The 24,555-nt window shown below is 42.4% G+C and overlaps 1 protein-coding gene and 1 long non-coding RNA gene across 4 annotated transcripts in view; one reads left to right on the plus strand and one right to left on the minus strand.

Annotated features, from left to right (window-relative positions):
* LOC127637921 (protein inscuteable homolog) overlaps positions 1-3,852 on the plus strand; it is a 296,421-nt gene extending 292,569 nt beyond the window's left edge. For all 3 annotated transcript variants that reach the window (XM_052119175.1, XM_052119176.1, XM_052119177.1), the window contains one exon: positions 2,998-3,852. In XM_052119175.1, the coding sequence (XP_051975135.1) occupies positions 2,998-3,126 (129 nt within the window). In that variant the 3' untranslated portion in view covers positions 3,127-3,852. The remainder of the gene's footprint in view (positions 1-2,997) is intronic.
* LOC127637941 (uncharacterized) lies at positions 631-24,310 on the minus strand. The gene is made up of 3 exons (XR_007969821.1): positions 24,218-24,310; positions 22,078-22,221; positions 631-1,909 (listed from the first exon to the last, which is right to left on the minus strand). It is a non-coding gene; the product is annotated as an uncharacterized LOC127637941 (long non-coding RNA).
* Positions 24,311-24,555: the final 245 nt, after the last annotated feature.

The following is a 24,555-nucleotide window of genomic DNA, read 5'->3' on the forward strand; positions in this document are numbered from 1 at the left end:
AATTTCTTTTGTTTGTTGAAATATATTTATACATTTATATTAGGGCATGAGTATTGATGCTGACTACCACCCCTGGAGTCATGAGTTTGAATCCAGGGCATGCTGAGTGACTCCAGCTAGGCCTCCGATGCAACCAAATTGGCCCGGTTGCTAGGGAGGCTAGAGTCACATGGGGTAACCTCCTCGTGGTCATGATTAGTGGCTCTCGCTCTCAATGGGGCGCATTGTAATTTGTGCGTGGATCGCGGAGTAGCATGAGCCTCCACATGCGGAGTCTCCATGGTGTAATGCACAACGAGCCATGTGATAAGGTGCATGTGTTGGTGGTCTCAGAAGCGGAGGCAACTGAGACTTGTCCTCCACCACCCGGATTGATGTGAGTAACCGTGCCACCACGAGGACCTAGAAAGTAGTGGGAACTGGGCATTCCAAATTGAGAGAAAATGGGGATTAAAATTTTTTTTTAATGACATTTGACACCATATATACTTATTTTCCTGTCAAAATACATTTATTTCCATCTTACAAAAGAAAACAAAACAATATGTTCCATAATATAGATAGAAATGCATTAAAATAGCACCAATTCAAGTATCATTAAATGTTTCCCAAAGTCTAAGTGGGAAGTTATTGAAAACATTTGTCCCCACAGAATTAGTATTCATTCATATTTTCATTAATTTCATATTTCTATATTCATAATTTTACATTTAAAATATTCATCTCATAACATTATTTATGCATTTGCAACTGCTGTGTAAATGCATTTATTCCTGCTCTGTGAAAATATCTAATTGCCACTTCAGATGCTTCTTCTCTGCCAATTTTGCAGTGTAAGATGGCTTTAGTCCCCATTGGTTTAGTATTCATTTCAATGGGCATTAAATCTCTTAAACTCTCATCATCCACAATATTTCCTAAAGCAATCTTGAAGCTGCATTCATGATTCGAGTCAACTCCATAATGTGATAGCGCCAGCATCCAGTGCTCCACGGGAAAATCTGAGTGATTGTTAAGACTTGCCACGGTAATTAAAATGTGCTGAAAATACTTGATTTCTATCACAAGTCCCATCTAGGCTTGTTTTGTACATCAAATAATACAGCTAAGAGCTCCTTTTTCCATCATTATATCACTGACAGGGAAGCACTATTGTGGTATGTCCGTCAAGTCAAGTCAATTTTATTTGTATAGCGCCTTTCACAACACACATTGTTTCAAAGCAGCTTTACAGAAGATCAGCATTAACAGATGATAAAACTGTAATGTATATAAGGTCGATGAATCATCATTGTGTAATTTAGATAAAATACGATTCTTAATCGTGTTTAAAAATAATTAAATAATAATTGTATTAATAACCCCAGTGAGCAAGCCGAAGGCGACTGTGGCAAGGAACACAAAACTCCATAAGATGTTTTATAACCTTGGGAGAAACCAGACTCACTGTGGGGGCCAGTTCCCCTCTGACTAACAGCATGAATATAATGTCAATATTACTTATGTATAGTTAAAATCATGTTTTAAAATTATTAAACTAAGTAAGGGTTAAGGGTCAGTGTTTAAACTGTAAGGTTAATGACCACAGTCTTTGAAGTCCATCTTGATTAACTTCAGAAGTTCACATAGATGCAATTGTCCTTGTTAATTGACTGATGAAGGCTTTTGTTGGCAATAGTTAGTCTATGCATTCATTTCAAGATCGTAGTCCATCAATAGACCGAGGTGGTGCAGGTTGGAATTGGCATCAGTTCATCCTCTGAAGTCCATCATAATAGACTGAAGTGATATATGGCTGGCATCGGCTGCATTTAGTCATCATCATTCAGCGACATGTAGCAGTGGAGTCCAACATGAAGCAGGAATGGTGCTGGATCCAGCCGGTTCTGGTGACCTCAGGATAGGAGTCCTGAGGTTGAGACAGGGAAACAAATAAAAAGATGTAAGCATAGATGCCATTAAAATTATTGCAGAGTTAGAGATCATGCTCAATGTTTCTGGTTCCGGCAGACCCAACTAAAGCAGCCTAATTGTGGGTTGGAGGATAAATTAGGTGTATGCCTGGCTAAATAGATGAGTCTTTAGTCTAGACTTAAACTGAGAGAGTGTGTCTGCATCTCGATCAGTGTTTGGGAGACTATTCCATAGTTTAGGAGCCAAATATGAAAAGGATCTACCTCCTTTTGTGGATTTTGATATTCTAGGAACTATTAACTTAATAATTAAATTGATTAAACCACTGAATTCTGATGGATTATATTTATGACTTTATCTCTTAATTGGAGCTTCAAAGGCCTGATCACCAGAAAGTTATACACATCTTAGGTGGCATGAGGGTGAGTAAATGATGAGAGAATTTTCATTTTTGCATGAACTATCACTTTAAGACAAGGCTCAAATATATTACGATGGCAACATTTTATCAATAGGTTTTTTTGTGTTCTTAGGACAAAAGTATTTTTCTTTCCAAGCTGGACTGCTTTTCTGAGCACAGAGGAGATTTGACACATCCAACTATAATACAGTACTAAGATTAATTACAACATTCTTTGATTAGACACATCTGTTACCTACAGGTGATACCCGAATATTTTAATCATCCACCAAATTATAACTGACACTTTATGAATTCTTTATTAATTATTTTAAGAATTCTTCTGAATTAATAATTCAGAGTGAAAAGTTAAGATGAGTTTATATCAAAAGATAAATCAACAATAACCTCATATATATAAAATTTAATCCGTATAATTTAAAAATGTATCTGTATAATTTTGGCTCACTTTATTTAATCAAGTAATGATTTTTCAAAATAGTAAAAAACTAAATCCAGTGTGAAATAAGATTACAGAAATGAAGCAAGGTATTATACAGTCACCGACCACTTTATTAGGAACACCTGTACATCTAATTATACATGCAATTAGAAATTCAAGAAAAAGTGTAAACACCTTCTGTATGAGAAGATAGAGTATGTGTATTTTTCATTGTACACAGGCTGCTCTGAGGAGACTTGCGGTTGAATGTCCAGACAGTATTGCGCCCACTGACCATCAACAGCTGATCAAACCCAGATTAGTGGACTCCTTCCTGCTGTGCTCCAACATGGAGGAAAGCTTTGTCTGACAGACTCTGGCTTATATACACCATTGGCATTGATTAAGATGGGAAATAAAGAATTTGTGCAATTATTTTAGCATATTTATATATTACTAAAAGAAAATGCCATGTTGTATGTTTTTGTATAAAACTTAGTCACATGTTAGAAATATAATGCACTTCAAGGTTTAACAGACATTTTAATACAGTAGATCATTGTGGACTATTTTTTTATTTATTTTTTTCAAATTAGTTTATAATAAAACAAATATTTGATACTTTACGGCATGTCCTGAATAAAAACCTCAGTAGATATTATTGTAACTGAATCTTTGCTCTTTATCTGGATGGGAAAAACTGTTTGTGGGGTTAAAAATCTGCAATAACCATGGGGCATCGGTACGCTACAGTGTTCAATTTGTTTTTGACTAATTCACACTGATCTTCTACTAAACCTGACAAATGTTATAAACTCAATTAATACCTCAAGTGTGTTATGAAAATATACACTATGGTTAATGCTATGTGTACACCTGAACACCAAGCATGTATGTGCTTGTTGATCATTTTATTTACCTGTATTTCCCAGAAGTAAAGTCACGCCTGAATATAACAGGGTATCTGCAGCTTTGAAAAAATAAATGTATGTCTTTTTAAGACTGTTGAAGGCCAAATAAAATTACATTTAAGACCACTCTGACATGAAAATAATGGCTCTATATAAAATTTTTCTATATAAAAAAAATAAATGAGGCCACTTGGATGTCCCTGGACATGTCTTTTATGTTATATTGTGCATTCATGTGAGTTTTCTGTTTTTATATAATATTATTTTTATAGAATACATTAACATATGCAATCTTTACTATTTATAAACTCTAAATGAATTCATAATGAATGCATGTAGCCTAAAGTATGTAGAATACATTATGATCCTTTTATTTAGTCTTGTTTCCCAGCCAGATGTGTTGCAATCATATGCTGAATTACATTTATATTGCTGTTCTTGGCAGATACCTCTACAGAGTTGGAGTCTTGATCTTGTGGTCTTGGTCCATATTATCGCAGTTTTAGGATTTGGGTCTCGTTACTCAGTGTCTTTGTCTGGATCTGGGTCTTGGCTTATGGTCTTAGTCAAGACAGTGCACTATAATTAAATATTTAATAATTATGCTGGTTTATGCTGTATTAATGGCAAATACGTTAATCGCGATCAAGAAAAATGAATGCGTTTAAATGTTTACATTAATTGCATGTAATTAATGCATTAATTCAAACAGCTCTACTAATAACATAAAACGTCTCGGGTTACATGTGTAACCTATGTTCCCTGAAAAAGCGTAGATGCTGCGCTGCTAAGCGCTATGGGGAACAATCCTTGTTGTGACCGAGCTGAATAATGTGTGTAACACGTCAATGAACATTGACCGGAATTTATAGCCTCGGCTGATGTAATCATTAGATGCACCTGCGGCCAGGCTATAAATGGATACGTCACCAGGTGTCGTCAGAAACTCTTTTTTCAGAGCGATTCTGTTTCTGTGTGTTTTACAAACCCTGTCAAAACTTTATTTCCTCTGTTAGGAGTTAGAATTGGTTAGGCAGTGTGCAGTGAACGTTGTTCTCTTTTCTCTTCTGTTTAGAAAATATTATATATATATATATATATATATATATATAATTCTAAAAAAGAAAAGAAAACAAGAGAGAATGACTGAAAGCCGCAAACACTGCATCAGTTTTTGCTCTGTTTGTTTGGGGGTAAGAGGAAACGCATAAGAAGGAAACGCATGCAGGCGCATTTGTTCTATGTATGCGTTACTACGATCAGCCCCTCCCGAGGAGGGGGACTGGGCGACTCGGGGAGAAGTAGAGGAGACATTGCGCTATCAACAGTGGCGAAGAGGTCCTCTTCTGCCCTGTAAAATCTACCCAGATCAGTTCCAAGTGGAGGGAGCCCTAGCACTTGAAATGGTCTCGATAACCTCAAGAGAAAACCCTGTGAACCTCATTTGGTACCCTTAGGGGCCAGACATGAAAGGTTTCACAATTCGGGCTAAGGATGAGAAGGTCCTCCCTGTTCGGAATCGCCCAAGGCGAGCCGTTGAGGAGAGGAATTAACTCCGAGAAACATATCCTGTTCGGCCAGCGCAGCGCCATTAATAGGAGGCAAGACCCTTGCTGGTGAACATTGCCAAGACTCCTGGGAGCAGAGAAACCGGGGAAAGAAACGCATACAGACGCAATCTGGGTCATGTATGTGTCTTGACGTCCAGACCCAAGGGGGCTGGGTGATTTCAGGGAGAGGTAGAGGAGACATTGCGCTATTCATAGAGGCGAAGAGCTCCTCTTCTGCCCTAAGATCTCACCCAAACTTGTTTGATCACACTTTGCCTGTTAAAGCAAATCGCAGTGCTCACACCCGCCCTGCTGCAATGCGAGAGCAGCGTGCTCTTACCCCCAAACAAACAGAGCAAAAACTGATGCAGTGTTTGCGGCTTTCAGTCATTCTCTCTTGTTTTCTTTTCTTTTTTTAGAATTATATATATATATATATATATATATATATATATATATATATATATATATATATATATATATATATATAATATTTTCTAAACAGAAGAGAAAAGAGAACAACGTTCACTGCACACTGCCTAACCAATTCTAACTCCTAACAGAGGAAATAAAGTTTTGACAGGGTTTGTAAAACACACAGAAACAGAATCGCTCTGAAAAAAGAGTTTCTGACGACACCTGGTGACGTATCCATTTATAGCCTGGCCGCAGGTGCATCTAATGATTACATCAGCCGAGGCTATAAATTCCGGTCAATGTTCATTGACGTGTTACACACATTATTCAGCTCGGTCACAACTAGGATTGTTCCCCATAGTGCTTAGCAGAGCAGCATCATAGTGAAGCTTTTTGTAAAGGGAACAATCATTATTTATGGTTAGAACTGCCATGTAGAGATCATGATTCTACTTGCTGTAGCTGTGGGACCAATAAGCTTTTTATGTTGTGGGCAGTGTTGCCAATTTAGCGAATTTGTCGCTAGATTTGGCGACTTTTAGGGTACATTTACACGACAACGATGTACTAAACATTTTAAAATTTTTCCTTTGCGTTTTTGAAAAGTTTCGCGTACAGCCAGCATTATCAAAATGATCCCCATTCACACTGATCCACGAAAATGACTAAAAACGCTGTATCATACATGCCAGGCCAGTAGCTGGTGATGTCACTTTGTAAAGAAACACTACGCACCTGCGCACATAAGCATTCTTCCACAGAGCAGTGAATACAAACAATGAAGCCGCCGATAGCTGGTCGTTGCAGTGATGTAGTGAAACCCATTTTCAAAGTTTCTTGAAAGTTTCAGGTCCCAAAATGCGTAGTCATGTAAACGAACAGCCAAAATGCATAAAAGGTTTTCAGTTTTTAGTTGAAAACGTTGTTGTGTAAACGGCACCTTAGACATGACGGCGATATTATTAATGTGAATGCAACGAATCTGATGATAATCTAGCGAATTTCTGTTTCAAACAGAATATAATTATCTAAAACATTATACGTGATGACTCAGGAGGTGAACTAATAATTTCTGTTTCCTGTGTGTGCATTGCGTATATGACTATCACTTGACAAATGACACGGATAAGAAGATTCCAGAGGTGAACTAATCTTTCTGTTTCTCATAATTGGTCCTTAGCTGCATTATAATTTTTTCCTTATTGGGACTATAATGAAAGTTTGCGTAAGTAGACATGTTGGGGGCGATTTGCCTATTGAAAATGTAAAATTTTTATTTAATTCTGCTCAAATGGATGAAATGATTCGTTCATTTTGCTGAACAAAGACCCCAAGTCAGTAAAATGAACCGATCTTCCCATCACTAATTTCTTCTGCACCAGTGCCTCTGATTGGCTGTTGCATTCAGGTGCTCAACATGCATTTCTGTGATTTTGAAAAATAAACAATGTCATTTTGTTATATTAATAATGCATATGAAACACAATTCTCAGTTACCCGGGGTTTTGGGAATTTGACTTATTTGCACAAATCAATTCTTTCAAACTGTTTTTTTTATTTATTATTACGATAGTTTTACATCAGCATTTGTCTTTCTTTATTTCAACCAAAGATGGCCAGTGTTATAGAGTGCAACAGTCTGGTTCTGGAAGTAAAAATCCCATTAATTTATCCCATAGACTAATTGATTTTCAGTGATAAATGATACAATTTTAAAGACAGACCTACCATGAGCTATGAGGTTGTTTATTGATTGTATATGCATACAACTTCATTGTTTAAAAATCATGTTTGATGGTGGAATTCATGGTAAACAACTACATTACCCATAGTACAGCAGAGAAAATCCACCAATCAGAGAACCACGGCCAAAGAACCCTGCGAAATGTGCCTGGGACCGAGCATGCGCTCCTATTAAAGTCCACTTTACATTATTGTGTGGAAATAATTGGGTGTGCTCTTTAATATGTAAAGAAATCCAAACCTCTAACTACCCATTATTTCAATATAAATGTATAGCTTATTAAGAAAAACTTTAGCGTTAACTAGTATACTGGATAATGTAGCAGCAAAATTAACAGTAATTCCAGTATGTCATTAGTAGAAAAGAAGGACTTTAAAGGATTCAGATCTCTTTTTTGTTCTATTTAGTTTTATGATATTAGCTCACTTTTCATTCACACATTTATTTTTTTAACCCATTCAATTTAAAAATCATCATTTGTAAACAAATGATAATAATAATAATATATTATAATAGTAATACATAGTAATATATCTCAATTGTGCACCTTTAACTTTTAAACCCTCATGCTTTTATTTTGACATTCTGAATTATCCAGGAAGTTCTGTAAATGTGTCTGATTGCTGGCAAGTTCACAGTAGTTTAATTCGCTTCTTATTCAGATTCTGGTAAAAAAAAAAAAAAAAAAAAAAAAAAACCTCTAGTGCCATTATGAATGCATATTATAAGTGAACCGAAATTTTGAGCATCTACATCTCAGATGTTGATCGTGAGTAGTGCTCAAATGTTGCGCACAGCGTGAAGGCTAAAAATAGCTGCAAGTGTGTGTAAAAATGCAGCGCCATTCATTGACATGGTGGATCTGCATTTCATATATTTACTTTAAAACAGCCTTTTGTGATTCACAGAGCTATCACACGTCTTCAAAATGCTTTGAATAAAATGCACGAGTCATATGAACTACTTTAATTGTGGTTTTATGGTTCTTTTGTGTCATTTTTGGAGCTTGACAGTAACGAACATTCGGATTTGTATCAGGCTCTTTGGCCCCATACCTGATCCGTCTAAAAGCTTCAGTATCGGAGTGGCATTGGATCGGTGCATCTTTTTTCATAACTATGTCACCATGTAGCACATTTGCATGATGCCCGCCTAATGCCCAGTAGCTGAATCTCGGTTATGGTACGGGGTTACATTTCTGACACACACTCTAAGTGGTTGACCAATCACTACTGACTGAGTAGCTGACCATTCACAGCAGACTGGGCTTTTCGGAAAGGGGGCTTTATAGAGATGAGCTACAACAGAGCATTTCAGACAGAAGGTGAAAAGAGGGGCTGCAGCAATGTACAGTATGATAATATTTTTTGTACATTAAAGCATGTAAACCTATTCTAGTAGACCCCCAAAATAAAATTATGAGCCTGTAAATGAGCATAATATGGACTATTTTACAGGTAGTTAAAGGGGATTTAATTCCCAAATTAAATTTCTGTCATTGTTACTAACCCTCAAATCTATAGAATTTCTCTCTTGTTGGGAAAAAAAAAAAATAATTATGTTAAGCAGAATGTTAGTCTCGGTCTCCAATCATACTGTCACTGCATCTTTTGTTGAAAGTGGATGGTGACCGAAACAAAAATTTCCTTTAGATATCCACTAAAAAAAAGAAATGATAACAGGTTTGCAACAGTATGAAGGTAAGTGATGATAATTTTTATTTTGGAGTGATTTTTGGGTGACAAGTACAAGTCAATACTCAAAAGTTACATTAAAAATGGCATTATAATGTTGACAAAATGTATTGAAAATGTTAACCGTTGAAATCATGAAAGAGAACCTTGCTGCATAATCAGTTATGATGTATATTGAAAACGTCTCAGGTTACGACTGTAACCCTAGTTCCCTGAGAAGGGAACGAGAAGATGCGTTTATGACGCTTTGGGAACGCCTTTGCGTGAACGCCCCTGAAGCACGTATGTCAACTAGTCCAATGGAATGAATGAACGCCACGGGCGGGTGACGTCATGACCAGGAAAGGATATAAGCACATCCGGTGCGTTACTCGCGTTAGCTTTTAGAGCCGAAGCAAAGTCGATCGCAGGGATGCAGGAAGTATGGCAGGGCGACGCATCGTCTCGTTCCCTTCTCAGGGAACTAGGGTTACAGTCGTAACCTGAGACGTTCCCTTACGAGGGAACTCGCGATGTGTCGATGACGCTTTGGGAACGATAATACCCAATACGCCATAATTACAAAATGCCAGTTGATAAAAACTGTCGGCAAATCAGTAAAAAGCACCTGGGATCCTGGGGCAGCTTCCAGGTCCAGGCTATAAAACCTCACAAAAGTTAGCGGCGAGGACCAACCTGCCGCATCAGAAACCTCCTGAAGGGAAACTCCTGATACCAGGGCTTTAGAGGCCGCCATACTTCGAGTAGAGTGAGCTCTGACCACCGAAGGGCACGGCTGGCCAGAGGACTCATATGCAAGAGAAATAGCCTCAGCTATCCACTTACTGATTAGATCTTCTCCACGGGGCTCGCACTGGACACAAGAGATTCAGTTTTTCCTGGTCCGAAGATGTAAACTGAGGAGGACAGAATGCCTGCAGTACAATAACCACAGGCCTCAGCCTCAAGGTGCCACGAAGGAAATGAATAATCAGGGGGTCTCGACCCAAGAATGTCCTACCCACAGGGGCGTGGAAAGCCGCAATGGCCGCCACGTAAACCTTTAAGGTAGAAGGACATGAACCTGATGTAAAACGATACTGGAGAAACTCAAGTACTGTGTTGACTGAACAGTTAACTGGATCTCGCTGATGCTGGTGACACCAAGACATGAAAACTTTCCACTTAAGTGTATATAATTTCCTCGTGGCTGGAGCTCTGGAGCTAAGAATGGTCTCACCGACCTCAGTCGAAAGACCACTCTCTAAAAGTTGGGCCCCCTCAGAGGCCAAACCCATAGGTTCCAAATCTCCGGTCGGGGGTAAAATGTTGTGCCCCCTGCCTGAGACAGAAGGTCTCTCCTGACGGGTACCTCGAAAAGAGGGCCGTCGAGGAGATGAATTAGGTCCGCAAACCAAATTCGACTCGGCCAGCGTGGAGCTACTAATAATAGACTTACTCCGTCCTGGCGGACTCTCTCCAGAACTCCTGGGAGCAGAGCAACAGGGGGAAATGTGTACAGACGTAGCCTCGGCCACATCTGTACCATAGCGTCCAACCCCAAGGGGGCTGGTTGCGTGAGGGAGAACCAAAGTGGACAGTGCGTCGTAAGCGGAGACGCAAACAGATCCACTTCTGCTTGGCCGTAAAATTCCCAAATGAGCTCCACCACCTCGGGGTGGAGTCTCCATTCCCCTGGCCTCAGCACCTGCCTCGACAGGGTGTCTGCTCCTATATTCTGGTACCCTGGGATATACACTGCCCTCAGGGAGAGTATTTTACCCAGGGACCACAAGAGGATCTGGTGCGCCAGTTTGCAGAGTGGACATGAGCACAGACCCCCGTCGATTTAAATAAGAGACCACCGATGTGTTGTCTGTACGGACAAGCACATGATGGCCCCTAAGATCTGGGAAGAAATGTCTCAACGCATTGAAGACGGCCATCATCTCCAGGCAATTTATGTGCCAAGAGAGACGATGTTCCTCCACAGACCCTGAGCTGAGCGGCCTTCCATTACCGCTCCCCAGCCGGTGAGAGAAGCGTCTGTCGAGATAGCAACTCGATGGCAAAGAGCTCCCAGCACCGGACCCTGGGACAGGAACCAATGTTTCCTCCATATAATCAAGGCGCGGATGCACCGCTGCGTGATCTTGATCATACGAAGTGGGTTCCCCCTCGGGGAGAACCCTCTGGTCCTGAGCCACCACTGCAAAGGTCTCATGTACAGCAGGCCAAAGGGGATCACATTGGACGCTGCTGCCGTGAGGCCTAACAGTCTCTCGAACTGTTTCACAGTGCGTGACTGGCCTAGCTTCAACTCTTTTGTGGCTGTGATGATAGCAGCTACACGAACAGGCGATAGTGTGGCCCGCATCGTGACTGAATCCCATACCACACCAAGGAAAGTGGTTCTCTGTAATGGAGAAAGCACACTCTTCTTGGCATTGAGTCTCAACCCCAATTTCTTCATATGAGCGAGAACAACATCTCGATGCTGAAACGCTGACTGCTCTGATTCCGCCAGAATCAGCCAGTCGTCGATGTAGTTCAGAATGCGTATGCCCTGCAGCCTGAGCGGGGCCAGAGCTGCATCTACGCACTTCGTGAACGTGTGGGGTGACAGAGCTAGACCGTACTAAGGGTACCAGTCTCTCGAGACTGGCCTCTGGTGTTAAAGGAACAGCCACTCCGGCGACCTGAAGCATATTGGCAGGAAACAACCGAACTGACTGTTTTTGAACCCCCCTCAGAGGGCTCACGTCCAGTCGCAACGTCGAGTCGACATTGTGCCGAACTTCCGCTGGATACCACTGCGCCCCGAAGCACCAAGGGTGGCGGGGTTGGCAGACTGGTCCCATGAGGACCCCGAAGTGGAGCGGGCACCGTATTCTGAGGTGTACACCGCTCCACCTCAGTTGGGGCTGTCCTTGATGGTCTGACGTGCATAGCATCAGGACCTTTTTTTTTTGAGCCGAAGCCTTCTTAGCCGTAAGTACAGTCCTCAGATCCGGCTTAGACTTAGCCGACTTCGGCTGAGAGTGTTGGCTCGGTCCCCAAGATTTCGGGGGAGCACGAGACGCAACACTTATTTTCTGTTGCACACGGTGCGAGGAGCTTGGCTGGGGATGCTCACGCCCAGCATCTTTAGTTGGAGGATGGACTCGGCAAGGAAGGAATTTTTTAAAAGCCTCAGATTGTTTTATATTTTCTAGAAATCTTTCAACAACCGTATTCACCGAGTCACCGAAGAGACCAGAGGGAGACACAGGGGCATCTAAAAGAAAAGCCCGCTCTTTATCTTTAATCTCTGCAAGATTTAACCAAAGATGTCTCTCAGTAGCTACGAGGGCTGCCATAGACCGCCCAATAGCATGGGCGGTCTCCTTCGTAGCTCTGAGAGAAAGATCTATAGCCCGACGAAGTTCTCGAATTTCGTCGGGACTAACTCCCTCACTCCTATCGATATCCCCCAGCAGATCTGCTTGATAGGCTTGGAGCACTGCCATCATGTGTAGACAGGCTCCAGCTTGACCTGCTGCCATATAAGCCTTACCCACTAAATTCGATGTGGTTTTTAGTGGTTTATTCGGCAACACGGGATCCTTCAGGGACGATGCTGACCCAGGAGACAGATAGCTCGCAAGCGTCTATTCAGCTGGGGGCATCGACCCATAACCAAAATCTTTCAGCCCCTTTATATTTGAATATGTGTGAACATAGAGGTTAAAAAGACGAATGTGGTTTATTCCATGATCTACATAGCTCACTATGTAGATCCGGAAAAATGGAGGGGCCCGGTTGAGATGAAACATTAGATGTGAGAAAACGCTCGTCTAAATTGCTTTTAGGACGAGTATCTCTTTTCTGCTGGCCAGTCAACATTTAATTTATTAACAGCATGAGTTATCACCTCATATGCTGGGGAGAGGGAGGCTCCCCCTATTGTGTTAGTGTTTGTGTCACTCTCATAAATGCTCAGTAACTCCACCTCCTCAGATCTAGAGCACCGAAGCATCGGGCTCTCTTCCCGGGCGGAAGAAGCCGCAGCGCGGGCTTCCGACACCGGCAAGAGAGCAATGGATCCCTCGGAGAGATCCATTTACGAACCCCCAGTGAGCCTTCTCCGAGCTGCCTCGACAGCCGCGGGTCCAGAACCCTGAGGTTCGCGAGCCTGTCCATCATCCTCAAATGCGGACAGACGGGAGCGGAGCATGCGGAGCGGCAGACCCTCACAATGGTGACAGTCAGCCCCCTTGAAAGCTGACATCGCATGCTCCACTCCCAAACAAACTACACAAAGCTCATGTGTATCTCCACCCGTGATATAACGAGGGCAAGGAGAAGCACAGGCTTTAAATAGTTGTTTCGCCATAATATCAATATAAAGAGAGACAGACAACAATAAATAAGACAGACAGTTTTGACACAGAGCGCTTTGCTGAGGCACAAAAGCTAACGCGAGTAACGCACCGGATGTGCTTATATCCTTTCCTGGTCATGACGTCACCCACCCGTGGCGTTCATTCATTCCATTGGACTAGTTGACATACGTGCTTCAGGGGCATTCACGCAAAGGCGTTCCCAAAGCGTCATCGACGCATCGCGAGTTCCCTCGTAAGGGAACAGACAATATACTATATATATTAAATATAATATATTTTCACATTAAGCATATAATTCATATTATAAAAATTATATAATTGTATTATACTGTTATTTATAATTACATACTAATTGACTGATTCACATTGTAAAGTAAATACCTGCATGCATCAGATGGAACTCTAGAGAGATGGAGATGAGAGATGCAGGTGAGCAGTCCTGTTAGCATTACATCAAGCATTTTTGCCATTTCTGTCTTTCTGGTCAAAAGTGCTGTAGTGTGAGGGAGTACTATGATATGAAAGGTGGTAAAACTAGATCGCTCCAACCTCGTAATTTGCAAGTTGCAACATTGTTAGCTTTGTTGATTATAAAGTGGATTATAAAGTATTTCAAATACTTGCATCACTCACTTGCAGAGACATGGTGTAACATCATTTGCATGTTGGATTAACAGGTTTCTGTAACATCTTAAATTCTGTCAAATGAGCTTCCTCGCCGTGCGAGCTCTCACAACTCAAGCGTATAATGAGCTGCTGAATGCTGGCAGCACGAGAGAGACAGAAGATCGGATTTACTAGAGCAAAATTACAGTTTGAAACAAATTATTGATTATTTGAGTTGTTTATCTGTTTGGATTGGTTTACCAATTGTCAGCTACATGTTAAAGTGAATAGAAGTGTTTGAACATCAGGTTATGAAAGTTGAACATGCAAGAATGCCGACAATTGTGTGCAATAGCTGAAATCCCTGCAATCAGACCCAGATTACCTAATGTTAACTGATTTTAACCATTTTAGAGCTCTTTGGTTTTAATCAGTCCGATAAGTCATAATTTTTTTGCTACTTATTGTTAAACTTATATTTCCCCATTGTTTGGTATTTTGATTACTTCACCCAATAATCCATCATACTGTTTTAACAGCTTGCAAATTAGTTACCATCGTTATTAAAAGCCCATCAGATAAATCACATGTAAGCATCTCCTATATTCATGTCCTAAAGTTAAGACCTCTGTAAACAAAATTTAAAGGAATAGTTCTCCCAAAAATGAAAAATTGCAGATAATTTACTCAACTTCAGGCCATCCAAGATATATCTGAATTTCTTTCTTCATCAAAACAGAATTTGAGATTATGATTTCATTTCTGGCCTCCTCCTTTAAACAATGCAAATGAATGTACAAAATTTTTTGATGGTCCAAAATGCCTATTTAGGGTGCATCAAAATAAATAAACACTACTCCAGTCGACAAATAAAGTTCTTCTGAACCCAAACGATTGATTAGTTTTAGTAACAAAACTTATATACTTCAACTACAAATGTTCGCTTCGGTATATCTCTGTGATGAGAGGGATGACGTAAGCTTGTTGGTAAGGTCACATGCGGAGGAGGCAGGAAACAAGTCATTGTTTAAAAGAGAAACTTGCACAGACCAAGCGCAATTCAAAAACCAAAACAGTCCAAAATAATTTCAAAACAATATAAAATACAAAATTATTTCCAAATAATAAAAAAATAAAAAAAATTACTGCAGTAAATTTTCATCCTTTATTTCAGAGCAATGCCGTTGAGTTATCTACTTCTGCTTTTTCTTTAGCAGAAATATATAGGCTTTATGACTGTCAGGAATTCAAGCCACACAAGTTGTAATTAGTGAAACCAAGTGCGAGAGCATTTACTGAGATTCACAGGATTTACACATTTACACCACATTATCAATGGTATAGGTGATATCACATAGAAGAAAAGATTCACAAACAAAACAGGTCAAAAGTGCTGTAGTGTGCAAGCTGTAACTGTTAGTAAGCACTAACCAGATATCGACGAAGAACAAGAGCAAATACAGACATGTAAATAAACACTGCAAGTTCTTTGTGTGAGACTTGACAGTGAATTATTTATGTAGGCAGTGATAAGCGAGTTAATTGAGTGCAGGAGTGGTGAATTAGAAGGTGTGATAATGACACGATAATGACATAATAAAGTTTTCACACATACCAGAGTTCGCTGGAAAAAACAGCACGGCACAGCCAATGAATTCCGGTCTGAAATCATCAGGATTAAAATGTTCACTGCACACCCTCTAATATTTGAGAGAATGTAGGGGTGTACTGATATCCAGGTTCAGCGCGATAAGCCAAAGCTTCAATCGCTCATGATCATGTATAGGAAATCATTGAAAAGTTTATATTTTTCAAGGCGTGCATTTTCTTTGGGGTTTCTGAAGGTTGACGCATTCAGGATACACACGCCAAATGAACATTTTGAACAATACACTTCTACAAATACAAATCTACAGCAAAGAAAATGTAACTTTTTTTACAGCTCTCCTTCTTGTAAACAATGACGCGCTTACTGCCTCCTCCTCCATGTGAAGCATGACCTTACCAATGAGCTTGTCATTCCTCTCATGAGCGTTCATCACAGAGATGTACGGAAGTGAACATTTGTAGTTAAAAAGTATACAAGTATTGAGCTTGTCATTCCTCTCATGAGCGTGCATCACAGAGATGTACGGAAGTGAACATTTGTAGTTAAAAAGTATACAAGTATTGTTTGGTTTCTAAAAAAATAATCAATATTTTGGGTTCAGAAGAACTTTATTTGTCGACTGGAGTAGTGTGGATTATTTTGGTGCACCCTAAATATGCATTTTGAGTACTTTCACTTGCATTGTTTATACTTATATTGTATTTGGTGAAATAAGAAAATCAGATACATCTTCAATGGTCTGAGGTGGAGTAAATGATCAGCAAATTTTCATTTCTGGGTGAACTATTCCTTTAAGACTTTTTGTATTTAATTTAAAAGGTGCACTCAGTAATTTTTTCCTCATTAAAAAAAGTTTAACTCCTAAAGACAAATTGTAATTTTTCAAGTCATTTTAATTTGACTAGCGCTTTTCACAACACACATTGTTTCAAAGCAGTTTTACAGAAACTCATGCATTAACAGAAAATTAAACTGTAATATCTATAAAGTCTGAGTCATCATGTCACGTTCCTGTGTTGTCTGGCCTATGTTCTCCGTTTCACCTATCACATTCCATGTCAAATTCCATGTCACGTTTTCCTTGTTGTCCGCCCCGTGTTTCACTGTCTGTGTATAAAACTACAATTCCCACAATTCCTGGCCTCTCTCACTGCCTGCACTCTTCATTGGTCTCACCTGTGTCTCGTTTAGTCGTCATTGTGTTTGTGTATTTAACCCGGTTTGTTTCACCATTCCCCTGTCGGTCTTTGATGTTTGTGGATGCCTGTCTCCGTGCTCCCCCTGATGTTTATCCTGCCTGTTCTACCTTTCATGTTTTCCGTGTTTCCAGGTTTTAGTGTCGTTTTACCCATCGTGGTCATTTCCTTTGTTCCTGTTTGTTTTGTCTCACTTTGATTTACAATAAAGTACACTGCATTTGGATCCAACCCATTGTCTGCCTCCTCCTGCATCGTGACAGATAGACCGACCCAATAATGGATCCAGCAGCGGTTTTCACCGAACTGGCCCAGGCTGATCTGACTCACGTCTCTTCTCCACGGTCACCATCTATTCCGGGTTCGATGACGCTTCCCTGAAGACCATCTACTGGATCGGGTTACCATCAGCCCAGTGGTGGGAAGCGCCAGAACCCGGAGACCACACGTGGAGGGAGTATGTGAGTCTCGTCCTAAAGAAACTCGCGCCCGACGAACCACCCCTCAAGATCCCGGTTTTCGAGCCAGAGCCCACGCCTGCCCCGGCCAGCGAGCCAGAGCCCACGCCTGTCCCGGCCAGCGAGCCAGAGCCCACGCCTGCCACGGTAAGTGAACCGTTAGCCCCCGATGTCAGCGCCCCGGAGCCAGCGCCTGTCGCCTCAGCCGTCAGCGAGCCAGCGCCAGTAGCCTCCGACGTCAGCGAGCCAGCGCCTGTAGCCTCCGACGTCAGCGAGCCAGCGCCTATAGCCTCCGACGTCAGCGAGCCAGCGCCTGTAGCCTCCGACGTCAGCGAGCCAGCGCCTGTAGCCTCCGACGTCAGCGAGCCAGCGCCTGTAGCCTCGACCGTCCCTCAGCCAGCGCCTGTAGCCTCGACCGTCCCTGAGCCAGCGCCTGTAGCCTCGACCGTTCCTGAGCCAGCGCCTGTAGCCTCGACCGTCCCTGAGCCAGCGCCTGTGGTCTTGTCTGTCCCAGTACCAGTAGCCATGACCGTCCAAGAGCCAGCACCAGTAGCCATGACCGTCCAAGAGCCAGCACCAGTAGCCATGACCGTCCAAGAGCCAGTGCCAGTAGCCGTGTCTGACCAAGAGCCAGTGCCAGTACCCGAGTCTGACCAAGAGCCAGTGCCAGTACCCGAGCTTTCCAGAGCTCCGCCTCCCGAGCTTTCCAGAGCTCCGCCTCCCGAGCTTTCCAGAGCTCCGCCTTCCGAGCTTTCCAGAGCTCCGCCCTCAGAGCTTTCCAAAGCTCTGCCTTCCGAGCTTCCCGAGCTTTCCAGAGCTCCGCCTTCCGAGCTTTCCAGAGCTCCGCCTCCCGAGCTTCCCAGAGCTCCGCCTCCCGAGCTTCCCAGAGCTCCGCCCTCCGAGCTTCCCAGAGCTCCGCCCTCCGAGCTTTCCAGAGCTCCGCCTCCCGAGCTTTCCAGAGCTCAGTCTCTCGAGTCTTCCAGGGCTCCTTCCCCCGAGCCTCCCAGGGCTCCGTCTCCCAAGTCTCTCGAGCCTCCCAGGGCTCCGTCTCCCAAGTCTCCCGAGCCTTCCAGGGCTCCGCCTCTCGAGCTTCCCGAGCCTCCCAGGGCTCCGCCTCTCCAGTCTCTCGAATCTTCCAGGGCTCCTCCTCCCGAACCTCCCAGGGCTCCGCCTCTCAAGTCTCTCGAGCCTCCCAGGGCTCCTCTCGAGCCTCCCAAGGCTCCGCCCCTCAAGCCTTCCAGGGCTCTGCCTCTCAAGCCTCTCGAGCCTTCTAGGGCTCCGCCCCTCAAGTCTCTCGAGCCTCCCCGGGCTCCACCCCTCAAGTCTCTCAAGTCTTCCAGGGCTCCCCCCTCGAGCCTCCTACGGCTCTGCCTCCAGAACCTCCTGAGCCTTCCACGGCTCCGCCTCCCGAGCCTCCTAGAGCTCTTCTCCCCGAGCCTCCTACGGCTCTGCCTCCAGAGCCTCCTGAGCCTTCCACGGCTCTGCCTCCTAGGGCTCTTCTCCCCGAGCCTCCTACAGCTCTGCCCCCAGAGACTCCAGAGCCTCCCTCGGCTCCGCCTCCTAGGCCTTCCTCGGCTCCGCCTCCTACGGCTCTACTCCCCGAGCCTCCTATGGCTCCGTCTCCAGAGCCTCCTATGGCTCTGCTCCCAGAGACTTCAGAACCTTCTAGAGCTCCGCCTCCCGAGCCTCCTACGGCTCTGCCTCCCGAGCCTCCTACAGCTCTGCACCCCGAGACTCCAGAGCCTCCCGAACCTCCCTCGGCTCCGCCTCCTAGGCCTTCCTCGGCTCCGCCTCCTACGGCTCTACTCCCAGAGACTTCTAGGGCTCTGCCTCCTGAGCCTCCTACGGCGCCGCCTCCTGAGCCTCCTACGGCTCTGCCCCCAGGGACTCCAGAGCCTCCCAGGCCTCCTAGACCTGTCCCTGTCTTGAGGCCGCCTCCCAGGCCTCCTAGACCTGTCCCCGTCTTGAGGCCGCCTCCCAGGCCTCCTAGACCTGTCCCCGTCTTGAGGCCGCCTCCCAGGCCTCCTAGACCTGTCCCTGTCTTATGGCCGCCTCCCAGGCCTCCTGAACCTGTCCCTGTCCTGTGGCCGCCTCCTGGGCCTGGACCTGTCCCTGTCCGATGGCTGCCTCCCAGGCCTCCTAGACCTGTCCCGGTCTTGTGGCCGCCTCCCAGGCCTCCTAGACCTGTCCCTGTCCTGTGGCCACCTCCCAGGCCTCCTGGATCTGTCCCTGCCCCTTGGACTGCCCTTTGCCCTTGTGCCTCCGTGGACTGCCTAATTGCCCCTTGTGCCCCCTTGGTCTGTCTCCGTGTCCCTTGTGCCTCCTTGGTCTGTCTCTGTGTCCCTTGTGCCTCCTTGGTCTGTCTCTGTGTCCCTTGTGCCTCCTTGGTCTGTCTCTGTGTTCCTTTGTGCCTCCTTAGTCTGTCTTTGTGTCCCTTGTGCCCCTCTGGTCTGTCTGTTTTCACCCTTGTCCAGCCCCCCTCTCCTTTAACCTCTGTTTATTTTTCCTATTCTGTTGTTTCTTAGGACCGTCTGGAATCCGGTCCTTTTGACGGGGGGGCTATGTCACGTTCCTGTGTTGTCTGGCCTATGTTCTCCGTTTCACCTATCACATTCCATGTCACATTCCTTGTGGTCCGGTCCGTGTTTTCTGTTTCACTCAGCACGTCAAATTCCATGTCACGTTTTCCTTGTTGTCCGCCCAGTGTTTCACTGTCTGTGTATAAAACTACAATTCCCACAATTCCTGGCCTCTCTCACTGCCTGCACGCTTCATTGGTCTCACCTGTGTCTCGTTTAGTCGTCATTGTGTTTGTGTATTTAACCCGGTTTGTTTCACCATTCCCCTGTCGGTCTTTGATGTTTGTGGATGCCTGTCTCCGTGCTCCCCCTGATGTTTATCCTGCCTGTTCTCCCTTTCATGTTTTCCGTGTTTACAGGTTTTAGTGTCGTTTTACCCATCGTGGTCATTTCCTTTGTTCCTGTTTGTTTTGTCTCACTTTGATTTACAATAAAGTACACTGCATTTGGATCCAACCCATTGTCTGCCTCCTCCTGCATCGTGACACATCATTGTGTAGTTTAATTAAATATGATTGTAAAATGTGTATGAAAATAAATAAATAATAATTGTATTCAGAACCCCAGTGAGCAAGCTGAAGTTCACTGTGGCAACAGAAGTTGACTGTGGGTCACCTTAAGCCAAGGTGACCCAAAATAAAACTTATTTGACAAAAATAGTAATTTATTAATACAAATAAATAAACCTAAGATACCAATAAACACATGTATTGAACAAACAAACATACAACAAACTCATTCCCACTCAAATATTAATAGCCAACCAACACTCCATAAACGTCAACAAAACCAAAGCTTCTTCATGCAGAATCATGCAAATTAAAGAAACAAAATCAAAAATCACATCAAATATATAACCGGTTTACCAGAAAACCTACTCCAAACCAAATGAATTCCACAGCAAACATAAACCCCATACAAATGAAAAGTTTACGTGTTTCAAAGCATCGGGAGTATGGAGGTTGGCTGGCAACATGAGGCTGGGAAGGTATAGACTAACAAACAAAAACATCAAACGCCCCACGAGCCAGTCCCGTTTACAACAACCATTAAAGATACCAGCGCTGGAGGCACACAGCGCGCACATACAAGGACGGGCCAGCGATGAAATGAAACACAAAAAACACAAGAAAAGCGATCAACGTAAACCTGAAACACAGCTATCTCCATATTTAACTGCCAAGATGAAATGAGAGCGGGCGTGACCAATGGCCTACCAGACCATCCACAATGTTTGCATCTGCTCACCCAGATCATGTCCATGCAAAATCAAACAATGAAGCGCTATCAGACAGCACGCTTCAATGCATAAAAGCGGACCCCATCTCAATGTCTCATATCGGGCGGCTGCTTAAAAACCCTCTCATTGCCTAACTGGCCACACCCTCTACTGGTAACACCTCACCGGCTACACAAGGAACACAAAACACCATAAGATGCTGGTTAATGGAGAAAAATAACCTTTGGAGAAACCAGGCTCACTGTGTGGGCCAGTTCTCCTCTGGCTGGCTTTAGCAATATACGTAGGAAATCATGACCACTCACATTATAATGAAGACACCAGTCATATCAGTAACCTTAATGGTGAGGGTCATTTTAGAAACACATGACCAGCCAAATACTACTCACTTAATCTTTGTTATTTGACACTTTCACTCATTGATTAAAGGAATCATGTGAATACTAAATTTCTACAATGACATCTGAAATTGAAAACTATGATTTAAAATTATGCTGCATCCAAGCCTCTGGGTGTCAGTGTATGACCAAGATGACACAAAGACAAAAGTTACTGAGTGCACCTTAAGTAATCATGTGTAACACTTTTTCATATCGTTTATGTTTCATGAAAAAATAAATGCAATAAGTGAGCCACATGTGTTTATACTGTATGTAGGCTAACTCTATGCTGTATACAAATTGATTAAAACAATATCCCTGTTGTATTCTATTTATTCATTAACATTAATGACTGTCTATAGATATTTCTGATATTTGCAACCATCTTTGCTACGCTCTCATTTCTGGTTCACTGACAGAATGTTTTTATTAAGAGTATTCATGTGGGCATGAGAGGAGCTGTGTAAGGCTGGAGCACAGGGAGTCTGAAAGCAGAGGGAAAATCTCACCAGGGATGCAAAGTCCTCTGGGAGAACAGGCACACAGATCTTATCATGCAATTAAAATATATACCTGAAATAACACCCCCAACAATGCAAGGGCCATAAAATTCACTCATTATTGTTCCTTCACATCTGTTCCTCGCTCTTCTTCGGTCCTCTAGCTCAGCATCGCCTAAAGCAGTGTTTCCCAACCACTGAAAGATTGTCGGGTGTGCTGTGAAAATGAAAATTCCACAAAATAAATAAATGCATGAAAAAGAAAAAAATATTTCAGGTATCCAAACACCTTTCAGAGAAATTCACAATTTTGAAACCATAATCGGTCACTTTTGTGATTGTGAAGAGCAATGATTAATGTGCAAATGTGACTGATATTTATACGCATTCAGAGTCTTTCACATGAAGTGACTTTACTGTTTTCACACACATGCTTTTGCTTCACCAATAATGTCTTTGAGAGTACTAAGCAACAAGAAATTTTTAAAAACTGTTCAAATTTGTGAAGAGACATTAAATGACTCATAATTTATTTTAATTAAATATTTATGGAATCAATTCCTCGCCACATATATTTGCAAAAATATAAAGTTTTGCAAAAGAAAAAAGTATTGAGCAAAAAAAAAAAAAAATTTTTTTTAAAACAAAAAATTATCACAAAAGTAAAATAAAGTATCGAGAGAAAAAAAATAAAGTTTTGCAAACATATAAATAAAATATAGCAAAAACCAAGATATAATTAATTGCAAAAATCAATGACTGTTGTAAAAGAAACTAATTAACTTTTATCCTTTTTTATCTCTGCAACAGATTTTTAGGCAGCAATGATTTTGCCACACATCTTTTTCTTTGCAATGCCTACTAATTATTTAGCAACGCTCCTTTTACAGAGGGGTTACCAGGATATCATGTTTGGGGGGGCAACATAAACAATTGAAAAAATCAGCGCAAAATTAAGCTATACTACACACAATCTGTTTTAGTGCATATCTTTTTCTAAGCCAGGAACCCAGAGATAGGCACAGGGCCCCTATTAGACTATAGGGCTTAAACTGGATTTTTGTTGTGTCAGACCTCACTCATCTGCTAGCGATGGAAAAATATTCACAAAACAATCCGCTTTTAAATTGTAATTTATCATCAGATGCAGAGGCGTTTCCAGCATTGAAGGACATCCGGGGCTTAGCCCAGACAATTTTATTTTCACACTAGCAACCACTTCCCTGTAGTCCAAAGCTGGTGAGAGGGTTTGAGTTTTGTTCTGGCTGGGCCTGTTTCTACAGTTCCTAAATCTTCCACTCTAGTACTATCCTCAACATCCTCTCTCCTCCCTGAATCATCTGTGATGCAAAAGAACAGATACAGCACATATCTTATTGCAAATCAGCTTCAAACAACTAATTCATCAAGTGCTACATATGTCAAATTGTAGACCAATACCATTGAAGAAAATGTATTGGGAAGAGCAGATCAGTGGGATTGCCCTTAGATCTATCATGATTCTTGAATTTTCATGTACATTAACATAAAGTCATCACAAAAGAGTTATATTATAGTGAGTAAAGTGATGTAAAAAAAAATATTGAATATAAATCATTTATATTTTTTGACATAAATAGTCAAAATGATGTATAATATCCTAAGTTAAAGCAATACATGAATGACTTTAGTTCATTGACACACCATGGCATCGAACTGTATATAATTCTCATCATCTCTATGAGAATAATTCACCTGTCAAAATCCTTTCATTAGGATCATTGAGATAAACAATGTTTCACTTTTAACTTTCTCTAAAGTAAAGTGACTTATTAATTGTTACCAGTTTCCATGCCTGATTCTGGCACAGCTGCTGCTCCTCAGTCTGTAGCTCATCTTTGCTACACTCTACAAAACCATTTAATCAAATCAACGTGTATATTTCCTACAAACTAATATCACAAAACAAGTCACACATACATTTTATGTTAATGCTTATTGGATATCCTTAGCGAAAACAACACCTGATAAACAAGAAAAGTAAGCTCCGAACGGGGCTCGAACAGCAGAATCTGGCGTGAGAGGCGATTGCGTTAACTCGGAGCTACCAAGCTGCGTTAATCTATACACGGACGTTAGATGCTACAACTCTTGAGGTTTAGCCTACTGCGGGTGAAAGCCAGCTAGATGATGATCTTAAGACTTTAAGGACAAAAACAAATGTGAATTCTTACCCACTGACTTCTTTCGGAAAAATCCCCAAAGCCTCATTTGCTTAATTTTTGCTGTCTTTCCTGCTAATTGCCGTTAACTCGCCACTAAGTAACGTTAGTTGACGTCAACGACTGTGCAAGCTCCTCCTCTACCTGCTGCATATTCAACAGACAGGAAGAAACGGAGTAGCCCATAGGCTACCGACAGCAGAGGAATTTTTATTCTATAGGCTAGATTATGTCTACTTTTACAGGCTGTATGCAGTATGTGCAAAGCCAAAGCACAATGAAATAAGGCAACTTATGATTTCAGGGGTTTACATAGGCTTTTGTCCGATTTCATATTTGTCAGTCAACTA

Source organism: Xyrauchen texanus, chromosome 46 (assembly GCF_025860055.1).
Source record: "Xyrauchen texanus isolate HMW12.3.18 chromosome 46, RBS_HiC_50CHRs, whole genome shotgun sequence".
NCBI lineage: Eukaryota > Metazoa > Chordata > Actinopteri > Cypriniformes > Catostomidae > Xyrauchen > Xyrauchen texanus.